Consider the following 22882-nt stretch of genomic DNA (forward strand, 5'->3'; position numbering starts at 1 on the left):
GTAAATATCATTAAACAATGAATTCAACAATGCATGGCTAACTATTTAATAAATACACTATATATGCATACATAATGTTATATGCAATAAAGCAAACTATACAATTCAAGAACGGGTAAATAAATGCCTGAATCTGTAAATACAACAAAAATATACACTTACATTTCATATTAAACAACCAAATCTAAACTATATACTCTATAGTTTATGTTTAAATACATCATTTTTTCATCTCAGGTTTTATAGTTTAAAACTGCAAATATGTCTATTTAAGTATTTAAGTGTAGATTTGTATTGAGGGAGCTCGACGTCTGAAACGTTTGAGTCAAACTGAAAACAAGACGTCTTGCGGTCTCAAAGGTCAAGTCCTCAGACCACAAGCTAACGCTAACGCTAACGCTAACCAGAGGGGCTGAACCACCGAGTCGCTGAGGAAGAGCTTCTGTTCATCTGTTCAGACTAAATGAAGGTCAAAGCTTCAGAGCGGCGCGCTGCTGTTTCTGTCACAGCTGTGTGCGCTCGCCTCTCAGCAGCTGGTCTGGGATCAATCCCGCCCGGCCGCGCCCTCCGGCGGGCTGCGACCCGCGTATGAACTGACTGAGCATCCGCTCGGCCGACTCCAGGCCGGCCAGGCCGCCGTCCGTCTGCGCCGCCCTGCTCTCTATCGGCCGGTCGCCGCCGGACCTCCAGTGGTGAATGATCTCGTTGTCCAAGTCCTCGACGGCGTCGTGGCCCCGCTGGTGGAGGTCCATCATGGCCTCCGTGCCGCGCAGCTCCTTCTGCACGTGCTGGCGAGCCAGAGGGATCTCCTCCAGGCTGGCGGACCGGATCAGGATGGCGGAGCCGAGGTCGGGGCTGGCGGTGATCCTGTACGTGCCCTCGCCCGTCATGCCGCCCAGCAGGTTCTGGTTGATGGTGAACTGCAGGTGCGGTATCGGCACCGGGCGTGCAGGGTGCCGCCTGGCTCTCTCCTCGCCGCCTGACTCGCCGTCTTTGTCCAGGTCCGCTTCCCGCTGCCTCCACGCCGGGCCTCTGTTGGACCCCGTCAGTGAGAATCGCGGGGGCTCGTCTCCCCTCTCCGACCAGTCAGACTCCTCCTCCTCTGGAACGGGCCCCAGCGGCTGATCCTGCCCGCCGGCTTTGGCCTTGTCGTAGTTATTGTGGTCGTCCATGAACTGTTCCGGAGGAGGAGGGATGGGAGGAACCGTCTGATTGACGGCACCATCTGACTGAAAATGAAGGTCAGTGTTTAGCACGGACGTGACCTACGGTAAGTAGAGGTTAGAAATGGATCAGTTTATGGATTGAACGACGCAAAGAATAAAGAAGAGGTTTCTTTATGTGAATGTATGTAAATTTCTATTTCATTTGGATGTTTGGGATTGTCTGTTTTTGTCAAAATGCGTCTCTGAAGCCACACAGGTTTAGTTTGCCTCGACTTGAAGAGGGAAGTAAAAGATCTTACACTGATTGTTTCCACACTGTTGGCACATTTTGCATCAGCGATCTGCTCTGTCAGTGCTGAAATACGCTGGTTCAACCTCTCACGCTCTCCTTCCATGCTCTGAGCCTGACAGAGAGATGAAGCACAGAGTCACAGGTAAAGCTTCAGGAAGTGACATCAGACCCCCCAGCGGGAGGCGGCGGGAGGTCACGCTGCACAACTCAGTCAGAAGAGACTCCTGCGTGTCTCAAAACGCGCTTCTACAATCATTTTCACGTTTCTGGAGGACCACGCTCCCGCAAGAGGAGCACAGCGATGCTTCCAGTCTCACCACAGAATGAAGCTTCTGCTCCAGAAGGTTGTTGGTCTGCTGCGTGGAGGAGCAGTTGTCCTGAAGTCTGAAGAAAGAAGAGAGAAGTTACAATATGCTGCGGTCTACATACACACTGTATGAGCTTAACTTTTGGAAATCGTGTGCGGAAATCTTAATTGTAATACCCAGCATGCCCCAATCAGACAATCATTTGGAATAACGTACGTCATTTTCCATTTTTGAACTGAACGACACAGTTTTCTGACTGAAGCTCCTTCCTAACAGACCAAGACTTTGTTTTATTGGGATTTTTGTTGCAGATTCTGATTCTTTAGGTCCTAATCTTTCCATAAAGGTGTCTTATTGATGCTCCAGGAGGCTTTTTTAGGGAATCTGGCTCATATCATGCTGGATGTTCATAGTTACCATCAACAAATATCTTTTAAAAGTGTTGTTTTTTGCAGATATACATTTTACTCCCAAGACTTTGCCGAAGAAATACAAACAATAAACACAAGTAAAGGAATTAATTTGGGGTTTCTAAGACGACTCAAACAGGGAAAAAGAGGTCTGGAGACAAAACTGGTTCCACAGTTTTCAAAAGGGTTGAGTAAGAAACAGAGATGACAAAAGTGCCGATCAAGATCCTCTGATTGATCTTTCAGATCTCTTCCTATTGGTGACCAATGACATCTGTCTCCAAAGGCAATATGAAGATGAGTGATGGGTGTGTGATGTGCAGTAAACAGGACTCCAGAGGATTCGTCACCTCTTGAAGCGCTCGGTGAGGCTGCTGAGCTCGACGCGAGTCTTCTGGAGTTCAGCCTCCAGAAGCTTCTGGCTGCTGATGAACTCCTCTCCTAACGTCTCCATCCTCACGGCGGTCTTCAGCAGACTGTGATGCAGACCTTCATCCTGCCCCTGGAGGCCTCTGAACACAGCAGAGGACACGTACATGAGCACCAGAGGGACGCATTCAATAACTCTTCATTCTTTTGGATGCTCTCAATACTCCAAAGATAATTCACACTTACATTCCAGGTTCATGTCCCTTTTCCTGCATGAAAGGAAAGAAAGTTACTTTTATTATGGATGATGTGAAAAAGATGATTTGGAAAATGTCAATGTGATTACCGTTAGCTTGCTCATGAAACAAATCTATTGTTCTGTAATAACGAGTCCAGAGACACTGTGACACGCACACACAGCCAATCAATGGACGAGCACATGAGAGGAACATTATGACATAACCAGTTAATAAACGAGTGGAACATTATGACATAACCAGTTAATAAACGAGTGGAACATTATGACATAACCAGTTAATAAATGAGTGGAACATTATGACATAACCAGTTAATAAACGAGTGGAACATTATGACATAACCAGTTAATGAAGCGTACAGTATTGACGTGATGACCATGTGACTCAGAGAGAGGTCGTACTTTATGCAGCGAGGAGAAGCTCGTCTGCTCCTCATCAGGACTGCAGGGAACGCTGGTGTTGCTGGTGTTGCTGGTGTTGCTGGTGTTGCTGGTGTTGCTGGTGTTGCTAGGAGACTCCTTCTTCCTGGAGAGAGATCCTCGTTGCCGGCCCTTTAAATGTGTGTGGTGGTCCAGGTCAGTGTTTCTGGAGGGAAGCTCACTGGACTCAGGAGGAGAAGCTCTGGGACGACTTTTACTGGAGTAATCTCTATGGTGATGGTCTCCATGGTGATGGTCTCCATGGTGATGGTCTCCATGGTGATGGTCTTGATGGTGATGCTGATGGTCTCCATGGTGATGCTGATGGTCTCCATGGTGATGCAGGTGAGCTTCACTATGGTGGTCTCCATGGTGATGGTCTCCATGGTGATGGTGATGGTCTCCGTGGTGATGGTCTCCATGGTGATGCTGATGGTCTCCATGGTGATGCTGATGGTCTCCATGGTGATGGTGATGGTCTCCGTGGTGATGGTCTCCATGGTGATGCAGGTGAGCTTCACTATGGTGGTCTCCATGGTGGTGGTCTCCATGGTGATGGTCTCCATGGTGATGCTTTTGAGCATGGCCCTGGTCTCTATGGTGATGGTGAAGAGAAGGTATGTGTTGGTTGCCATGGTGATGATGCTCTCCGTGTTGGTTATTTGGGCTGCAGTCGTCTCCATGGTGATGGTCTCCATGGTGATGGTCTCCATGGTGTTGGTGTCCATGGTGATGGTCTCTATGGTGATGGTCTCCATGGTGTTGGTCTCCATGGTGATGGTCTCCATGGTGTTGGTCTCCATGGTGATGGTGTCCATGGTGATGGTCTCCATGGTGTTGGTGTCCATGGTGATGGTCCTTATGATGAGGACTGTGGTGGTCTCCATGGTGATGGTTTTCATGGTGATGGTCTCCAGAGTGATGGTCTCCATGGTGATGGTTTTCATGGTGATGAGGACTGTGGTGGTTGCCATGGTGATGGTTGCCCTGGTGATGGTCTTCATGGTGATGAGGACTCTGGTGGTTGCCATGGTGATGGTTGCCGTGGTGATGGTGGGAGCATTGAGAGTCACTTCTCTTCAGTCTGGAGTCTGAAGAACGATGACGGAGCGCTTCAGCTTTAGAGGACGAGCGGCAGGACGAGCGCCTGGAGCCCACCGGGTCGGCGCTGGCGTGCCGGCGCCGCTGCTGCCGCCGGGGCTCAACGCCGGCTCCTCCTCTAGGGGCGGGGCCAGGACTGCTGGTTCTGGATGTGGCTCCTCCTCTAGGGGAGGGGCCAGGACTGCTGGTTCTGGACGTGGCTCCTCCTCTAGGGGCGGGGCCAGGACTGCTGGTTCTGGACGTGGCTCCTCCTCTAGGGGCGGGGCCAGGACTGCTGGTTCTGGACGTGGCTCCTCCTCTAGGGGCGGGGCCAGGGCCGCTGGGGCTCTGGGCGTCGGTCACCCCGAGGGTGGAGAGTCTCAGTGGGCTCAGAACCTGACGAGTGATCTCATTCAGGAAGGCGGAGAACTTCTTCTTTTCCTTCATCAGGTTCTGCCTGACTTCTCCTTTCCTCCTCTCCTGTTCCAGTTCATCTTCCCTCCCGGGCCAGCACCTCTCTTTGGGTCCAGAGAGAGCCTCCATGGATTTGGCTTTGCGGACCCCATCATTCCCTGAGCCTCTCTTGGTCCTCTGGGGCTTCTTCAGGCTGCCATGGGTGGAGCCGTCGTGAGAGGATTTGCCTTTCTGCTGCTTGGCGGAGCGCCTGCTTCCACGACCTCGTTTCTCTATCAACGGCGCCGTGTCGTTGTCTTCATCATCAAAGTACTTGTGTTTCCTGGAAATGTCGGTGCAAGACTGGGAATGCTGGGGCTTCTTCAGGGAAGGTCTCTCTGAAGCCTTACTGCTGGTCTCAGAGGACAGGCTGGAGGAAGATGTTGAAGAGGAGAAGGAGGAGGGAGAAGAAGAGGACGATGACGATGATGATGAAGAAGAAGAAGAAGGGGAAGAGGAGGAGGACGACGAAGGTGTTGATGGAGACGAAGATGAAGAAAAAGAAGAAGAAGATGAAGAAGGGGAGGAGGAAGAGGAGGAACCAGTTGAGGAACTGTGGGGAGTTTCTGAAGGAGAAACATGCCGATGGTTTTTCTTCTGATGGTGGTGAGGAAGAGGAGTCTTGTCTTCATCCCGGTGACGCTGATGGGCGGGTGTGTGATCACTGAAGATGTCCTCCGCTGTCATATGGCTGCTGTTTCACAGAGGAAACACGAGAGTTAAACACACACTGGATACCAAGACAACGATGACAATAACGGTCATTGTTTTGATTAGCAGATCAAATGTACAAATCAAAACTCCTTTAGTGATTTTAATAAGAAGGAAACACGTCTCTGCTACTTCAATCCTTCTGATAAAAAGTGAAAACATACTCGTAGCCATCGTGGTCGTTGGACTGCTGATGTAACTTTGGGCGATGCCGGTGGCTCTGGTTTGGGTTTTGTTGCTTTGTTTGCTGACATTTGGAGTTGGTGGACTTCCTGTGCTTGTGCTCTTTTTCTTGATGGTCGCTCATTTCTCCGTCTCGTGGCGTTCGACGCCTCCGGCGTCAGGACGAGGAGGTAAAAGCTGTGAAGCGTTTCTCCGTCACTGCCGCCTGCAGCTGAGAGGCGTCCACAGAAACCGGCACCGTATTGATCCCTGCATGATGAATACAAACATCACAATATAATTATTCAGTGTGCCGTGACGACACAACGAGACACAAGGCAACACATTCTGATTCATGCTATTATTACGTGATCAATAAATGAAACTAATTATTAGTGTAACAGGACTGCTGGTCAGTTTTCTGCACATTATTTCTCACTTGTACTAAAGTATTAAAACCCCCATGGTAACACTTTACATGCAGACCACATGTATGGAGCTTTATGAGCGCATTCAAAGTGAAGTAAGTAAGCGTTCATAAGGCTTCATGATGCATCTGATGCATTACATCACCAGCTCTAAACCAGTATGAATCACAAGTGTCTTAAGGATGCTCCTGGTGGGTTGACTGATGGGTCTGTAAGACATCATGACGACTTAAACTCACCTACACACACCTCAGCTGGAGGAAGCACTCGTGGCTGTAGTGGAAAGAACGCATGCAGCGTCATAAGTTATCATAGCATGGGTTAAGACAAGTTAAGCACATAACGATGCGTCTGTCATGAGACATGAGTTATCATCACGCTTCATTGAGAAAAGAGAAGTTGACATGCATTAAAATAATCTCCTGCATCATGAGTGATAGTATTATGACTTTAAATAAATCATACAGGTTTCACACCCTGAGGTTCCCTGATCACAATATGATAAATGCTTATTATAGAGGCATCAATATGTACTTCACATACACTGATAACTGCCTATTATATCACACTATGAGAAGATTGAGAGGTTCAGGTAATCATAATGGGTTATGTATCATTAGTCAACCTTGAGTTGGAGCATCCATAAGACACTTAAACTTACAGTGTGAATTATAACGTTTAGGACACAGCATGATGTCAGAGGTGTATTTTTGAGTGCAGTCACGATGCATTGTAATGCATAATAAATGCAGTATGAACGTGGTCATACCGAAATGAAGCTAATTAAAGCAGTGAACAATCAAATGTTGAAAGTAATCACAAGCAGCGATATGAAACATTTCACTCAGAAACAAGCAATGCACGATAGTTAGATAAGTATAACTGAACTTACAGAGATGAACTCAGATATTTTGTACTCACGTCCTCAAAGAAGCCTCGAGAACCACGACGTTCATTAAACACAGTAACTCTCTCAGTGATGCCGTTGAACTGAGATCACAACACACACACACACATCAATATATACTGCTGTGCCGTCCAATGGCAGACGACACCGGCCGCACGCAGCGGCTTTGAGCTGAAACACATTTCACTGAACGCTGTTCTGCACATGACGGCTTATGAAAGTATTTCACAGATGGAAGAGTCACATGCTGTACTGTACATAAAGTATAACTCCAAAAACAATCAGATGATCAACACACACTGTGCTTGTGTATAAACTAAACATGCAAACACGAATGTGTTCACATTCACATGCTTTTAAAAGATAAATGTTATGTTTCCGTTTCATGCTGTTGGGACAGATGGAAGAGATCAAAGTGATCCCAAATATTTCATCAAATTCGCTGATGAATAGTTTAGTTTTTTGTTTAATAAACTATGATAATACAACATGATGTTTGCAGTTTGGCTTTCCAGAGAATCACAGCAAAGCTCTGTGATATTATCACTCGTTAGATGTCACATGTTGGTGTGTGGCTTCCTCTGAGTGACTAACAGGCCTCAAGCCTCCTCAGCTGCTCCGGTCCTTTAGTGAAACATCCAACATCGCAAAAGTCTTTAGTTGCAGCGAGCTGGTGTAACCTGAGGCGTGACAGTGGGCGGATGTCAGATGTCACGTCCTCTTGTGTTGCTTAAGTTGTAAACAATCACAAAGTACTTGTCGAGATGAGAGAGCGCTGTGAAAATACTCTGAAAAAAAAAACCGTGTGAGCGAAACAACTATGAAGCTGAAAGAGTTGTTTTCCTCTTGTGATGATCCTCATGAGAGGACCGCGCTGCCGGCAGTATGCGCCTCACTACAGTGTGCCACGATATTGATCAGGATGTCCCTATTATGTCAATGCAATGGGCAATCTAATAACTCAGAGCTGAGAAACACATTGAACTCCAATAGAGTGACAAAGGCAATTACACATCACACGTGACGTTACACTGGACAACGCTCAGCCTCAGCCGCCTTCTTACAAGTCAGACGAGACGACGTGCAGCTTGTTGGCAGATACACGAGCGCCACAGCGGCCTCGTCCTCCTCGTCATGTTGCAGGGCAACGTTGCAGCAATCGTTGCCGCTGGCAGGTTTCCCCGCGTCAATGCAACGTGGCTCAGACAGACGCACCGGCAATCAATGGCAAACACACACCGCCGTGCCTGCTGGGCCAACGCGATGGAAAGTTAGATGAGGCAACTGGCGTTCACACGTGACGCATCGACGAGTACGTACAACACATGTATACACATGTATACACATGTATACACATGAATACACATGAATACACATGTATACACATGAATACACATGTATACACATGTATACACATGAATACACATGAATACACGTGTATACACATGTATACACATGTATACACATGGAGGGTTCTGGCGAGGCAGGACAGCATGGGACCAGGTTACGGCGTGCAGGATGGTCAGTAATGAGCATGATCACGTGCACATTATTGCTGGACTTTCAGTAAATACTTTAGTAGTTGTGAGGAGGAAAAACTGCTTTGCTCCCATAGAAACACAGGAGGAGGAATCTGATTGGAGGAAACTTTTAAACGCAGCTGCATGAAAGCAGCTGCAGGCTGAAGCAGAGCAACAGAGGAAGAAGGAGCTGAGACACGAGGACATAAGCAGTTAGGGGAAAATATTACATGTAGTGTATTTGTTAAAAACAATTAAATTATAAAATATCTGTAACTTTGTGATTCTGCTGAGGTCAGCAGTGAAGGCTGAGCAGACCCTCACGGCCACCACTGACATATTTCAAATCTAATAAAATATCTCGTGTCATATTACATCGGCATTAAAACATTGATGTTGTCGTCATATCTAATTTCCTGTGTAGAATAAAGGATTGGGCGTGAGATGTGTTGGTCTAAACTCTCCCTGTGAGATAAAAGATCGTAGTTTTCAGTAAAAACACAATTGTCCCCGTCGCCTTCTGAAGTTCATCATCGCTTCACGATGGCAGCAATCTGAACACTCGCCAAAAAACACATTTAATGGAGTTTGAACTGTAAGTTGGACTCATGAAACAAACATGAACTTGAAAGAAAAGCATCATGACGCCTGCTGGCTGTTCTGAGATGGTGGAAAGCTGAATGCATCTTTACTTTTACCCTCCACTCGTTCAAATAAGGTACAAACAGCTTTATCTTTGAACGTTAACTCTGATTTTATTATTGTAATCTCGCCGTAGTGATGCTAGAACAGTCAGAGCTGTGACCGGCCGTCTTCCCTCCAGTTCTCTGTTTTCAGTGATCATAAATGAAAGTTGTCACTTTAGTTCAGTGCAGAAATTTGCAGAAAAACAACGTTGTACTACTGACATTCTGTAATATTCCCATTTAATAGACAATCAAAAAACATCAGGAAAATGTACATACAGTATGTATCGCAAATCTAAAAGCAATGCACTCAATTTCAGAAGTAATGCAGACACCCATAAATAGTTATGTATTAATTTTCTGTGGGGCAAACTTGATTCCATGTTGTGAAGGCCACGTCTTCTCTAAAAGGAGAAAACACTCAGCGGCTCAAATCAAATCATGTTATGAGCACGTCAACGTTATTGAACGTTGGGCTCACTCACACTCACACACACACACACTTTTCTGTCAGATATCGATGTTCTTTACACATCAGAAGTGTTTATTTAGTTTGTGTTGAACTTAAAAACTAAAAATCAATTCATGGAGATCACTGACGAATTAGAGATGGATTAGAAAATATAAATATGGCCCCTCTTCAGCATTAGAGCAACAGTGATCCTGCTTCTATACACACTTGGTGTTGGTCCGCCGGGCGTGAGCGGGTTGCTTTGCTTGGATCCCAGGAAATGTGTGAATGTTGTGAGATTTGTTACGGTCTGTTACGGTCTGTGTCACATGTGATGCCAGAGATTGCATCCATTCTTAAACAAAAGGTACAGCGTCTCTTTCTCGTTTCCACTCAGGTTTGGTAACCGGCTCCCTCTGCTGGGCTGACCGTGTACTAGCGTCCCGCTTCAGCTCCTTCTACACAGGCGTATATTGTGTAACACAGAAGGTGAAGAAGGAATCAACGCTTGTTATCAGTTTTTCCCCACACGGATGTTGGGATTAAGAAGAGGATCTAAATTTGGGTCGGAGCTGGCAGAGGCACGGCCAAGTTTAGCCATGATGATTATCAACGTGAAGAATCCCAGAACGCCGACCACGAGGAGCATGAAGACCCGCTGCTTCCAGGACAGAGAGGTCCGCTTTCCACCTGCGCGATTTCTGAAAAGATAACAGAAAAGAAAGACAAAAGAATGAGGGATCACAGTGACGCTTGCATGGTGATTTGTTCGTAGTGCAGCGCGATAACAGAGAGTTGCCCAGCAGCTCAAGGTACTAACTTCAGGATTTGAGCAAACCAACTTAACGTTGGACGCCGTCGGTACTTGTCATCGTCAATGTCAATCTGGGTGACGGAGCTGTGGCCGATGTCCCGCGTGTCGTAGATCTTTCTTGGTGACGATGCTGGAGAATAACAAGGGATTGTTAAGATGGAAGGAAAATGTTGAGTGATTCAAAGATCATTTCTTACTTTTAGGGCCTTTAAGGTGAGAGCGTCACTAAGAGCAGTAAGAGATTCAACAGGCGTTCCATTGCGTTACCTGTGTGTAGTGTGATTGTGTCACGGCTGGCGTCATTAGTGAAGTTGACGACAGCGTGCTCCTGCAGAGTTGAGTCGCCATTTTTACGAGGACCTGCGAGGTCTTCCTGTGCCGTCTGGGCGGCGGGGTTAGGCGGTGGGTTGAGGCTGCTGTTGTAAGCGTGGCTGGGGTAAATGTTGCTTTGTTCTTGGGCTGAGGAAAGAAAATGAAAGAAAAGAGTTGGATTCAACCACTTAAATGAAAAAATGTGTAATTAACAGCTAGAAAAGATGATGTCATTTACCGAAAAGTAAACATTAAGACTCACCGTCAAATGTTGACCAGTCAGTATAATCAGTGACATCATTCACCGTGATCTCCTCAGGGACCCCAACGGGCTCTTCAATCTGTCAGACATTCCATTCATATCTTATAAAATGACATCTGTACATATGATACAAGTAGAAAACAGAGACTGGAAGACCATCTAATGGTTCAGAGATCCTAATGCAGCATTGAAAGGACCTTACCAGCGGCAGTCCTAAACCTGCTCGAGCCCAGTTAACAGACGACAGCTGTTCTTTCAGCACATCAGCTATCGGACTGGCAAGGTTGGAAGGGGGGAACACTGACCCCTGACAGGTGGGGCACTGGTATCCTGCAGGAGCTGTGTGGAGGGGCAGCCGGGAGGCCAAGCTGTTAAGACAGGACCAGTGAAACACATCTGTGGAGGGAAACACAAAAACAGCTTTACGTCACAGCAACAATGGTGTTTTTTAAACAACTTTATTCATCATGTTTTTCTTTTCTGGACACCACTAACAGGAAGTGGACAAATATGTTTCTCTCACCATAGCAGACCAGCCTGACGGTGTCTTGAGCGTTCAGTGGAGTATTACACAGAGTACAGTTGGGGTTGTAGTCGCTGTCCTGCAGCCATTGCAAATATGACTGCACGATACACTGCAGGGCACCAAGGGAAAACACACAACAGTCAAGTGATGTTACAACTTTTGTCCAGACATAAACAGTGTGATACGTCTTCACTGACTGACCTTGTTGTGGTTGGAGACGAGGCAATGCTCGCACACATTTACACGATGTTCAAAGCAGAACAAATTGGTCACTTTTCTCTTCGGACACTTGCAGAGACCCATAGCCACATTAGCTGCATGGCGTAAGAACAAGAGAAAAGCAGGTTTGTTATAAAAGTGTACGACAAAAATACACCCGAGTGAGGATCCTTGTTGTCGTCGTTTTGTAAATTACAGTCCGTCCCTCCGTGTATCACCAGAAGCAAGAAGATTCTGTCTTCATTCACGAGCAAAAGCTAATTAAATTAAACCGTTTCCACTGATATGACGTATCCTGTGGCTAATGTAGCTCAGGGGGATGAGCGGTCGTCTCGTTACCACAAGGCAGCAGGTTTGATCCCCAGTCCTCTATAGTTCACATGGTGTCTCTAAGTGTCCCTGACTTTATCTCTTCCCTTTTCCCTGAGAGACAGCCGGAAATATCCCCAGACACAGTTGACTACGGATGCCTCCTGTCATAAAAAGTGAGTAAACTTAAATTATATATTGCACTTATCACAGACAAATGTCACAAAGCGACATACAGTTGAGAAAACTAAAAAACAAAACATAAATCAAACCAAAGTCAACATAACTGGGGGCAAGCATTGCAACAGGTAAGAAAGTAAGTATATATATATAAAAAATATAAATAAATACACACACTATCTCTTATTGCTTTGGGCCATTTCCGGCCATGTTGCGAGTCAGTGTGATTAGGTACCTGTTGTATGTTTCAAGTATTTCATTTGCTCTAATCCATTTCATAGAGCACAAGACAAACACAAGTTCTCAAGTCAGAATTTTGTGTTTCTTGATCTTCCAGAAAAAACGACCGAAAATGTATATACTGCAAAACAAAATGACCACCACTGTGAAGGAGCATGTGAGCCACATCGCCTCCTCTGATGCATGTCTAGTCATCATGCTATAGTGGCCTATACAGGTCGTGTCGCCCAGGTTGCCATGTCACAATTTTTCGATGAATATAATCGCAAAAGAGGCCAGCAGCAATGTTGCCAGTCAAAACGTTGCCACGTTATCGCCATCAAACAGGCTGCATAGTTAACATACCTGTCTAACCAGCTAGTTAGCAACGGCGCCCAGTAGCAACGTCACACAGCGTCTGTCGGGGTGAAGTAGAAGTTGACATAACTTATCGTAGCGCAACGTGACGCATTCAAGAGTCGGTTGTTCTGCTGTAACGTCTTCAACATCGTCTTATCACCTCCAGGAAGCTCTTTCCAGACGTGTACCTGAGCTAACATTAGCTGCTCTCTGAGCTGGAAGTTGTCAGGTGATGTGAGCGAGCTAAGCTAAGCTAGCTAGCTAGCTAGCTGGTCGAGTTGAGGAAGTTCCAACGCACATGATGAATAACTCCACGTTACCTGTCACTCAGACTTTAATCCAGTCCCGTTCGCTTCAGGTAATGTTGTCCGGCAGTCATTGAAGCTTCCTGGTCAGATTCACGTGGAAGGCGTCTCCAGAGCTGTCATCGGTAAACTTCACTGCAGCGAGCTGGTCGCTTCCTCTCTGTGTTTATGTGCCACGTCTCTTCCGCTTCGGTTTCTTCTTCGTGTCTTTCTGTAACGAACCACCAGCTGCACCGCCATCTCCTGGCCCGGAGGCCATGTGCTTGTAAAAACGTCATTTTTTTTTCCAATTAGGTAATTCTTATTCTGATTTATACAACTATAATATGTAACTCGGTTCGACATATGACACATATAATAATTACATGTACGCAAGTTTGTTTAGCATCTTCACATCGCCATTTTGTTTTTCTTCTTCTTCTCTTGTTGCCTGCATGTCTTTAATCAGTATGAAAAAACTGTTGACGTCACAGAGCACTGGAGGAGGCTCTTTTATTTGAAATGCACAGGTGCCTAATAGCATCCTGACTGTCTGCTCAAGACATACACTGACACTGTGAATTATAGCAATGAAGATAAATGATGCAGCCGCGTGTATTTTGTGCTCCAGTGTCTCACAATCTTCTGTCTGCGAGATGTATGACTGGCAGGTAGCCTGTTTACAAGGAATTATTCATTATCCACAGCATATGTCTCCCTACAGATTCACATGAATCCAGTGGACGCTATGATTGATACACATTTAACTGTCCGTCACTCTGCACAAAAAGAGGGTTAATATGATTTATGTTTGGAGCCCAGCTATCGATGTGATGAAATACTCTGCAGTTTTATATTTAATGTAACACGTTCACTTGTTTTTTTCCAGCTAGAGAACGGCAAAAAAAGGCTGCTTGTGTTGTTGTTTTCTTGCCTTTTTGTACTTGGCAGGTTTGAGTCAGATTGCAGTGAGTGTGTTTAGACACCAGATGGTGTACAAACTGACAGCCAATAAAGTATTCCCAAAAGTACACAGAATGTTGGGTTCAATCATTCACCAATCAGCACTGTCTGCAGATCAAGATATTAACCTTTCATCAGCAGAACAGAGTACAACATGTAGTCATTACAGATACTGCATAAATGATCGCTGCTGTGTATGTGTGCATCTTCTAAGCAAATAATCAATGATTGCAGGCGCTGATGATCAAAAGCCTGAGCCTTATGGCAATGACTCCATTAGAAGTAGTGAAAAACAAGAGAAGAACAGATGTTATGAAGGAGCAGTTAGTTTCTCATGTCTTTACAAGCAGCAGATCATTTAGACGATCTGATTGCTGCAAAATGTGTCTTCATTTGATCCGATAGTGTTGTCTTAATGAGCACATTTCCACTTGGTCTGGCGGAGAGTGTCTGCCAAATGTCATTAACGCACATTAAAATGGACGTAAAAAGATAATAAGGGACTGCAAATGTAAGAAATGATGTGTCATAAAACAAACTAAACTATGCCGTCATTGATACATCAACAGTGTGACAATAATTCAGAGCCGCGGCTTTAAAAAGTTAAGACCATGTAAATTCTCAGTGCAGCTGAGACAAGCATTTAAAAATAAGCATATTAATGACATCGATGTGTGTGTGTGTGTGTGTGTGTGTGTGTGTGTGTGTGTGTGTGTGTGTGTGTGTGTGTGACTTTTGTCTTTACAGTCTGCATGTTCTGTGTGTAGATGGCCATGCATGTGCTGCAGGAGGAGGGTGCATTTGTTTGTCCCTTCACAGTCGACTGCGTATGAGGTTTGCCTGTAGGGGAAGGCGATGGACGTAAAAGGAAAAAGCCAAAGAAAAACAGTCCCAGAAGTGCAAAGCAAGGAGGCAGAGATGTTCTGTACTGAACGACTTACAGGCTAAGCCACTGAATCAAATTCTGCATTAAATACAAAAAGATTGTTTAATGAAGCATTGAGTGTAAAATCCTTCTTAAAAATTTTGCACGGCAATGAAAAAGAAGTACATTTGCAAATGAATTCATTTGCTCTTATTCTTTTCATGATGTTAAATTGAACAATTAAGCAGATTCAATCAGTGCGGAGGCAAATCGGTCTCCGCCGCTCTCGTTCCAAGACATTTCTGTAATGGCAACTCTTGAACCAGCAGACTTTAACAACTCCTAAATCGTGTGCAAATGCGTTAACTTCTTTGAAGGAAAAAAATGACGAAATGACTTTGCGCTAATGAGCATGAACTTGTCGTGTCCTCGGTGATGACCAGACACACGTTATAAATCACTGACAAGGGGGAAGGACACGAGGAAAGGGCATTTGAAAAGCACTGAAATCTAAAGACAAATGACAGAGCCACTGGAGGACAAATCAGCCCCGGAGCCGAGGCAGCTGGGTCTGCAGAGGGCTGGGGGGGCATTGATTGATTGAGTCTGGCAACTATTGATCAGCTATCAGCTCTATCTGTGAGGTAAAGCGTAAAGATGCAGGCATGGCTTGTTTAATGAATTTGTTCCCTGATGTTACTGTAAGAGGCATTGGCCACAAATCAGATGGAAGCTGAACATCCAGATGGTCCCTGCTGGCTGCGGCCTTCTGGAGTTATGACATCTTATGTGTCATATCTTTTAAATATGTTGCATTCATAACACTGTAAAAAAAAGAAGTAATACATTATAGACGGTAAGTCATAAACATTGTACCTCCAACCTGCAGTTGTATCAGTGTAGTTTGTCAGAGTGTGTGTTGATTATTCAGGAGGAACATCTCCTGCAGATCGTGTCCTGTTCAATGATGTAACTTGAGAAACCGGCTGGCACAGGATGCGTTCGCTGTGGTTTTAGTTCGATATGTTTAATCAGACGATAACAACTGTTTCCAAACCTTTTATTACCGCAGTAAACGTTGTGCATGATAACGATGATGATGATGATGATGATGGATGATGAATTCATTCTTGGTAGCATTGAAAATAAACTGGTCCCCTGATATCAGACTTGTCGATGCTATAAACTTGCTCTCTGAATGGAGGGAAAAGCATCAGCGCAAAAAAATCTGTGGAAAAATCTTTTACATGAGCGAGATATCAGTCGTCAAGGACGGAGAAGCATTAAAAGTGCACAGATCATGTTTTTCAATTCATTTCCAAATTCAAAACCTAACAGCACCCAGATCATGGACTGCCTTCACGGGACCAGAGCGAAGCATAAATATATAAAAATATACTTTCTATTTCTTTTCGATGGTCATGAGGTTCAGCGTGGTCATTTCACAACGTCGTCACCGTGTCGATGGATCTCAAGGTGACGCGAGTCACAGGATTTTGAGACAAATTCAAACTGTGCACAAGTTCCACGGCTTGGCTTTGAGCTATGAAATATTCACCGCGTTTGACTGAGCTGAATCCATTTCAGTGTCAAAGCAATAAGAATAAATCATTGTTTGCTTGGCGTAAAGCTGTTGTGTTACTGTAACAAGGGAAAACAATCAGCATTCATCTGAGAGGACAAAACCCACTATCGCATCTATTTAGTAGAAATGTGTATTATTTTTGATCCACAATCATCGTGAGTACCTGAAACAATCTCGCGCCCCTCACGGGGTCCGGTCTCAGGATGAAATGACGTTTACAACATTTCACAGCGAGCTTGAGCCATGAAACGCGTCTCTCTCTGGCTGCCGTGCGTCTGTTTGTTCGTCTTTCGTCGTTCCCTCTCGTACGCGCGAGCGTGAACACCGAAAACGAAGCAAAATCCAATCCACGGTTCTAACCACACCGTTTAATTTCTAATGTAATGACCCTGTGGATGCCGTTACTTCACGGGGACGGCGGCTCAGTGGCAAATCCATCAGGCTTTGCTCTGAATGAAATTGGATTGAGTGATTGATTTATGTATGTCAAGTGAAGGGCAAAGAGACGGACAAAAAGAAACCGCAGAGTGTTTGAGCGGGTCAGGGGGGGGGGGAGTCGCAGATCTATGGATGAAGCATGCGGCCCCCTGATGGGGGAAGGAGAGCATTGAATCAGACAGAGATAAATGGAGTGTGAGAGACGGGGAGAAAGAAATTCAGACATATGCCTGCTGACCTCAACCCCTTTTCTCCACAACTAATCAATACAGGGAAATGTGTGTGTGTGTGTGTGTGTGTGTGTGTGTGTGTGTGTGTGTGTGTGTGTGTGTGTGTGTGGAGGAAGGTTCTGTCTGCGTCGCCCCCAATGAAGATCAGCAACACGGTGACATTACCTCGGCCCCGTCTGACTCCTCCCTGGCCCTCCAACCTTTGCACATGCTTCTATTTAATTTTGGGCCCTGTAATCTCGTAAAGGACTGAGAGGTCTGGAGCACTTAGGCCGGGCTCGCCGCCGAGCTCGCCGAGGGAAGCGGGGAGTGAAGACACGAAGCGGCGCCGCTGCACAGCCGCCACGCTGCGTCCTGGTGTGTAAAGACGTGCGTCTCATTTGGCTCGACGGAGAGAAAGAGATGCATTTTCTAAACACAAAATAGTAAAAAGCAAGGAATAGAAGTGAACGGTTGAATACTGGGGGCTTTTTGTCTGACTGTCAGAGTCTCTCCCATTCAGTCGCGTATGAACACACACAGACACACACACAGACACACTGGCTGAAAGAGAAAAGACACCAGCGTTTTCTGAAGAATCCTTATATGAAAGACGCCCGGTGTAAACTATTGCTCTGAGCTGCACATTTTCCTAGGAGAGGATTCTGCAAACTTTCTATTAGTCAGTTAATTGGTGTTATATTCCACGTAGTATCCACTCCCTATCAGCCTTTTTACTCTAATTGGTTCCTCTAATTGGTGCATAACTACCAGATCGACCCGACGTGAAATTATCCAGACTTCTTGAAATGAAGATGCAGGTAAATAAAACTGAGGAGGAGTGAGACATGCCTTTGTTCTTTCTGTGAAATCCAGCCAGTGGACGTCACAATACCAGCCCGGACGGGATGCAGCAGTGGCTCTTTGTCCGAGAGGACAGACGACATGCAGCAGAGGTGAAGGGCTCCGGCTGGAGGAGTGAAGGGATCCAGAGGATGACGGGTATCCTCCTCTTTCCAGCACTCAGCTGTTATTGGTTCTCTGGATGGTCTGCAATCACCGTTTAAGTCTCGAACGGGCTCGCTTTATGAGACAGTAAATTAAATTGACACTCCCCAATGTGAGCTCCACAGCGGGGTCCAGCCGACTGTGATTAGCAGAACAGAGCGGGGTGACTTCTGATCTGGTGAAGGGTAACATCAGACAATTTCTCACCTCGTCATCTGGTCGGCTATTATGAAAAGAGTCAGACTCTTCAGCCACGAGAGCAGCTGAGGCTGCACAGAGGTGCTAAATGCTAAATGCTAACGCTGGGAGCTTTACCAATCATCACCATGTTGTTTCAGCGTGTCGCCATGCTACAGTGACAGTTAGCTATTTAGCACTATGTAGCTGAGGCTAATAAGAATGGCCTTAATGAAGGTATTCAGTCGCATGGTGACGCTACAGGAACAGCAGGGATCACAAAGTTCATCCTCTGGGGACCGTGAAGATGATGGTTCTGTCCTTGAAACATTGTCGACCAGCATTTTGAGCCCAGCATACCAGATCCTTCTGGTTTCTTATAAGTGAAGAACAGTGGTAGAACTTATTGATCTTTGGTTATTGCGTTGATAGCTTTGTTGCGTCCCTTCCTGTGCGGGTCGGGGGGATGGCAGAGCTTTGCAGACTCTCTGGTTTGATGTAATGTCCAGCAGCTGTCTGAGAGTCAGTGAGCCATCTGTGACTCTCCTCCCTCATTGGGTCTGTTAGGCCCCGTTTAACCGAGCTTGAATTGCACTTGACCGTTCAATGTCAAAGCACGAACGTGACATCTGCCACGCTAAAGCCCCGCTGATGTGTTTACATGCTGTATGTCCACCACCCCGTCTTCTCCTCGTCGAGAAGTCGAGCAAGAAAAGGGAAGAATCCAAGAGGGTACAGTGGCAGTGATTTGAACAGTCTAATAGTTATGTTCAGTCTGAGCGGAGGTAGATGAACCATTAAAATGATGTGTCAGTACCACCTACCTCTGAGGTGTTTGATCACAATGGCCTTGTCGACAATATCAGAGCGCCGCTCAAGTCCCAGGCGATTAAATGTGAACGCTCCACAGCATCTGACGCAGAGAGAAAATAACTCCTGATACAAAGATGAGTAGTCACAGTGAGTTTGTCATAACATTTTATCTGACTCATGGCCTGCTAACAGTTTACCCACTGAGAGTTTTCAAAGACGAAACTGTAAAGTAAAAAAATGTGCCGGTGGCTTTTCAAGAAGGGTCAGAGCAGTTATGAGAGATGCTGTTCACTGGTCCCAATGCGGACAGCTGGAAACCAGCAAACTGCAGCTTCTTTTCATCCGATCAGGCCAAATATTCCTTTTGCTGCCTGACAAACATATTTTGTCAACATCTTTTAGCACCCACTTCATTGTTCAGTTTGAACTGGCGAGGTAGGATATTTGTTTTTAATAAATGAAAGAACAGCTGACAATGTAGAGCACATTATAAATGAAGGTGTATGAGACGGAGGTCTTTAAATCTGAGTCTTTAACGAGTTTATAGGAGTTGGAATGATGTCAGCAGCTGAGCTGCTGTGTAAACATCCATCAGAGGGAAGGCGGCTGGGAGACAAAAGGAAATCGCTGGTTACTCCACACGAATCCACGGTGTTACCAGAATGTTCTTTCAATCCCTGGTTGCATGTTGAAGTGTCCTTGAGCAAGACACTGAACCCCCAGTTGCTCCTCTGGTGCCTCACGGCAGCACACCAGTCCTTAATTCCTAAGGATGGCCTGAATGCAGAGACCAATTTCCCCAAGGGGATTAATAAAGGATGATTTCTTTCTTTCTGAGAGAACAATAGAAAATCCATCAATCCATCGATAATCTGTAACCGCTTCTCGTATCAAGGGTTGCAAGACGGCTGAAGCCAATTCTAGTGGAAATAGGGTGAGGAGCGCGGCCTGGACAGACTATCAAAGGGAGGACACGTGAAGGCAGTCAACATTCACACCTCACATTAACATTTATCAATGCCAGCGAGTTCAAAGCCAGAACCCTCCAGCTGTAAAACAGTGTTTACAGCCATGAGCTCACCACTGCAGCACCGACACCAGATAATGCTGATCACAGAGCAATAATTACAAATCAACAGGCAGCTGTGTGGAGCATATATTAATGATGAACTGAATAAACTGTCCATCATTAAAGGAGCTATATTTAACATTCTGAAGATAGCAGCAAACACGTATTTGCTGGAGAGGTTTTCTGAGGTAATGTCTACCTGAGCAGAGAGTTGAGTTGCTCTCTGTTGTGTTGGATGTGATTCGAGCCTTTTAGTCCCTGTGAGCGTGGCCCTGCTGGTTATCTCAAGGCCGCACACTGCACTTTGCTCATATATGGCGGTTACAGCTAATGATGCCACCCAGAAGCGCAGCACTCAGACAATAGCTCTTTAGCGCTGCAGCTGAGGCTGAATGTTGATAGTTTCGCAGGTATTCGGTCATAAAGTTTAGAGACGGAGCGCAATTAAGTCCTGAGCACACAGGAGAGGAAATCAACCCCTCCATCGACTTCGTCTTGTGGGAAGGTGCATCCGCGTCACCGTCGTCTGCTAGAAAACCCCAAAAATGCCAAAAAGCTGTCATGTGGTGGGATGGACTCCCAACGACGTAAAAAACCCAGAACTACGTTTTTATAAACTACTGAACCAAAACACTGAGGATACAGGCTGTAAGACGTGAGGCATCGGCAGGAAGAATGGGAAAACTGTGGGTTTCAGTGGGAGAACGTAGCATTAGCAGCAAGCTACGCCCAAACGCCAGCTTACGGCTACAAGCTAACTACATGTCTGTAAGTATAGTAGTGTCTCATAAGTAGAATGTGGATAGTGGAGCGTCACATCAGACAAATATGCAGTATTATCTTTGCATGTGCCTCAGCTAACAAATGTAGCTTGCTAACACCTAGCTAACATTAGCTCACTAACAGCTAACTTGTCGTTATCATTTTAGATATCAACTGCACGTTCCCGATTGACATGGGATGCTAAATTAATTATCTGACGTGCTATTACCTCCATTGATGAAGCGTTTCAGGTCTTGGTTGCATCTTGTGGCGCTGATTGTTTTATCCAACAGCTCATTTAACCAAATAGCTGCAACACATCCTTTCTACAAAACATGTATTCTTCCCCTCACACACAGGCCAACAACACAAACCTGTCCACATCTGCTCGGAGCTGCGCGAATACCTGTGAATGCACCAGCAGGTGTTCATGGACTAAGAGGTCCAGTAGCCTGGTTGCATAATCATACCAGCACGCACATCTGCTTTCCTTAACAGTATTAGTTTTATTAAGTGACTACTGCAGAGTCTGTTTACTATTGAGCCCATCCAGAACCACTGCCTCAGTAATATCCCCTTCATCTAATTGTGGAACAGCTCGGCTAAATTGGTTTACAAAATGTAATTGTATTCTGGTCAGAAGCACTACATCAGTAATTTGAGCCACATCATCGTGACCACTACACTTCAGGATAAATAGCACACTTCATAGAGATGGCAGGTTACCAGCAGATTGAGCTGCAACACATTTTTATTTGATAATCCTCTGCATCAATTCACTCTAAAAGACAATCTCTTACACCTCCACAGACACGCCGTCTATTTTCTCTTCGATGTTGACTAATTACAAAAAAGATTGCAAGCTTGATTGTAACAACAAAAGAGAACAATACAGCATGTCTGCAGGACGCTGAGACCTTGAAACAAACACGATCAGGTGTCGGCTATGACTCCAAGATCATTGTGTAGAAATAAAGGCTCTGAAAGCAAGACATCCTGCCTGATGAACACGTACAAACTAAAGATGACACATGATCTCTCAACAGGGCGGCGCCTGGGCTGTAGCAGCTTGTAGCTAATGATGCTAACAATGCTAACTGCACTGGCAGTGCACACTATGACAAACGTGCTGGAAGAGCTAGAAGTGTTTTCGTGAGGGAGGACTGGCGGCTGGGTGCTAAGCTGTCGGTCGGTACAGTAGTTACCGTCCTATTAGAGCAGAAGTAGATCAGATAACAACACAGAGGGAAAGAGACTTCTTTCACTGCTCGGAGGGCTTGGATTTGATTTAGTGACGATGAAGCTGCAAAAGATTTTAAAAAACTAATATCTTAACCTGAGCTTATGAAAGGAGTTGCACTTCTCTGAGGTCCAGGAATGTTCTGTGAATTCTCAAAAGGAAAACTTAACACTGAGTTTAGGAAGAGTGTGTTGCTTTCCCTGCAGACACCAACACAGTTTGTCTCCCTGCTACTTGCAGTTGTGTTGTGAGTGTCGCTAATGCAGTCTCCTCAGGATCAGACGAGGCATTCCTTCTTAAATCCCTGCAGTATTATGTTACTCTTATCCAAGACAATCAGACCGCGAGCTGAAAAACATTCTTGAATCCACGCATGCCCATCTGCTGCGAGGGTCCTCAACGACTCCCATTGCCAACATCTCCACAATCTCTTTCTCTGCAACATCCCTTCTGATGGCCTCATGGCCAACTGTCGTATTTCTCACATTTCATTCCAATCCAGTTTCTTTCTTTGCTGCACAATGAGATTTACAGGCGACGGTCTTAAATTGCCCAGGAGTGAGGCAGGAAATAGCTGCCTAACCTCCAGGTCACAGTTATTTAAGTTGTGATCCAGCTGACCATGACAATAGGACACTCTTTCATCTCT

General features: G+C 45.6%; 2 protein-coding genes across 2 annotated transcripts; both read right to left on the bottom strand.

The window, feature by feature from the left end:
• Window positions 1-503: 503 nt before the first annotated feature.
• si:dkey-273o13.3 (uncharacterized) lies at window positions 504-6278 on the bottom strand. Its single transcript, XM_068600089.1, is given in 11 exon segments — window positions 504-1265; window positions 1466-1570; window positions 1776-1842; window positions 2527-2688; window positions 2792-2814; window positions 3204-3794; window positions 3854-4298; window positions 4369-5445; window positions 5630-5775; window positions 5778-5797; window positions 6257-6278. Coding segments are annotated over 11 exon segments (3420 nt in total).
• Window positions 6279-9255: 2977 nt separating this feature from the next.
• Window positions 9256-13296, bottom strand: zfpl1 (zinc finger protein-like 1). The gene is made up of 8 exons (XM_068600823.1): window positions 13141-13296; window positions 11735-11847; window positions 11531-11642; window positions 11210-11403; window positions 11008-11086; window positions 10701-10892; window positions 10440-10563; window positions 9256-10320 (listed from the first exon to the last, which is right to left on the bottom strand). Exons 2-8 carry the CDS (start codon window positions 11834-11836, stop codon window positions 10134-10136), a joined length of 990 nt encoding a protein of 329 aa, XP_068456924.1. The 5' UTR covers window positions 11837-11847; window positions 13141-13296; the 3' UTR covers window positions 9256-10133.
• Between the last annotated feature and the right edge of the window lie 9586 nt (window positions 13297-22882).

Source organism: Clinocottus analis, unplaced genomic scaffold (genome assembly GCF_023055335.1).
Source record: "Clinocottus analis isolate CAN_PGR_092001 unplaced genomic scaffold, fCliAna1.0.p SCAF_5, whole genome shotgun sequence".
Lineage (NCBI taxonomy): Eukaryota > Metazoa > Chordata > Actinopteri > Perciformes > Cottidae > Clinocottus > Clinocottus analis.

Excerpts from the sequence above, each read along its gene's own strand:
- zfpl1 (XM_068600823.1), bottom strand. The coding sequence starts at position 11,836 with ATGGGTCTCTGCAAGTGTCCGAAGAGAAAAGTGACCAATTTGTTCTGC. Across the intron at positions 10,564-10,700 it reads CACAATCACACTACACACAG|CATCGTCACCAAGAAAGATC; the intron begins GTAACGCAATGG and ends GTTATTCTCCAG. Across the intron at positions 10,321-10,439 it reads TGGTTTGCTCAAATCCTGAA|AAATCGCGCAGGTGGAAAGC; the intron begins GTTAGTACCTTG and ends TTATCTTTTCAG.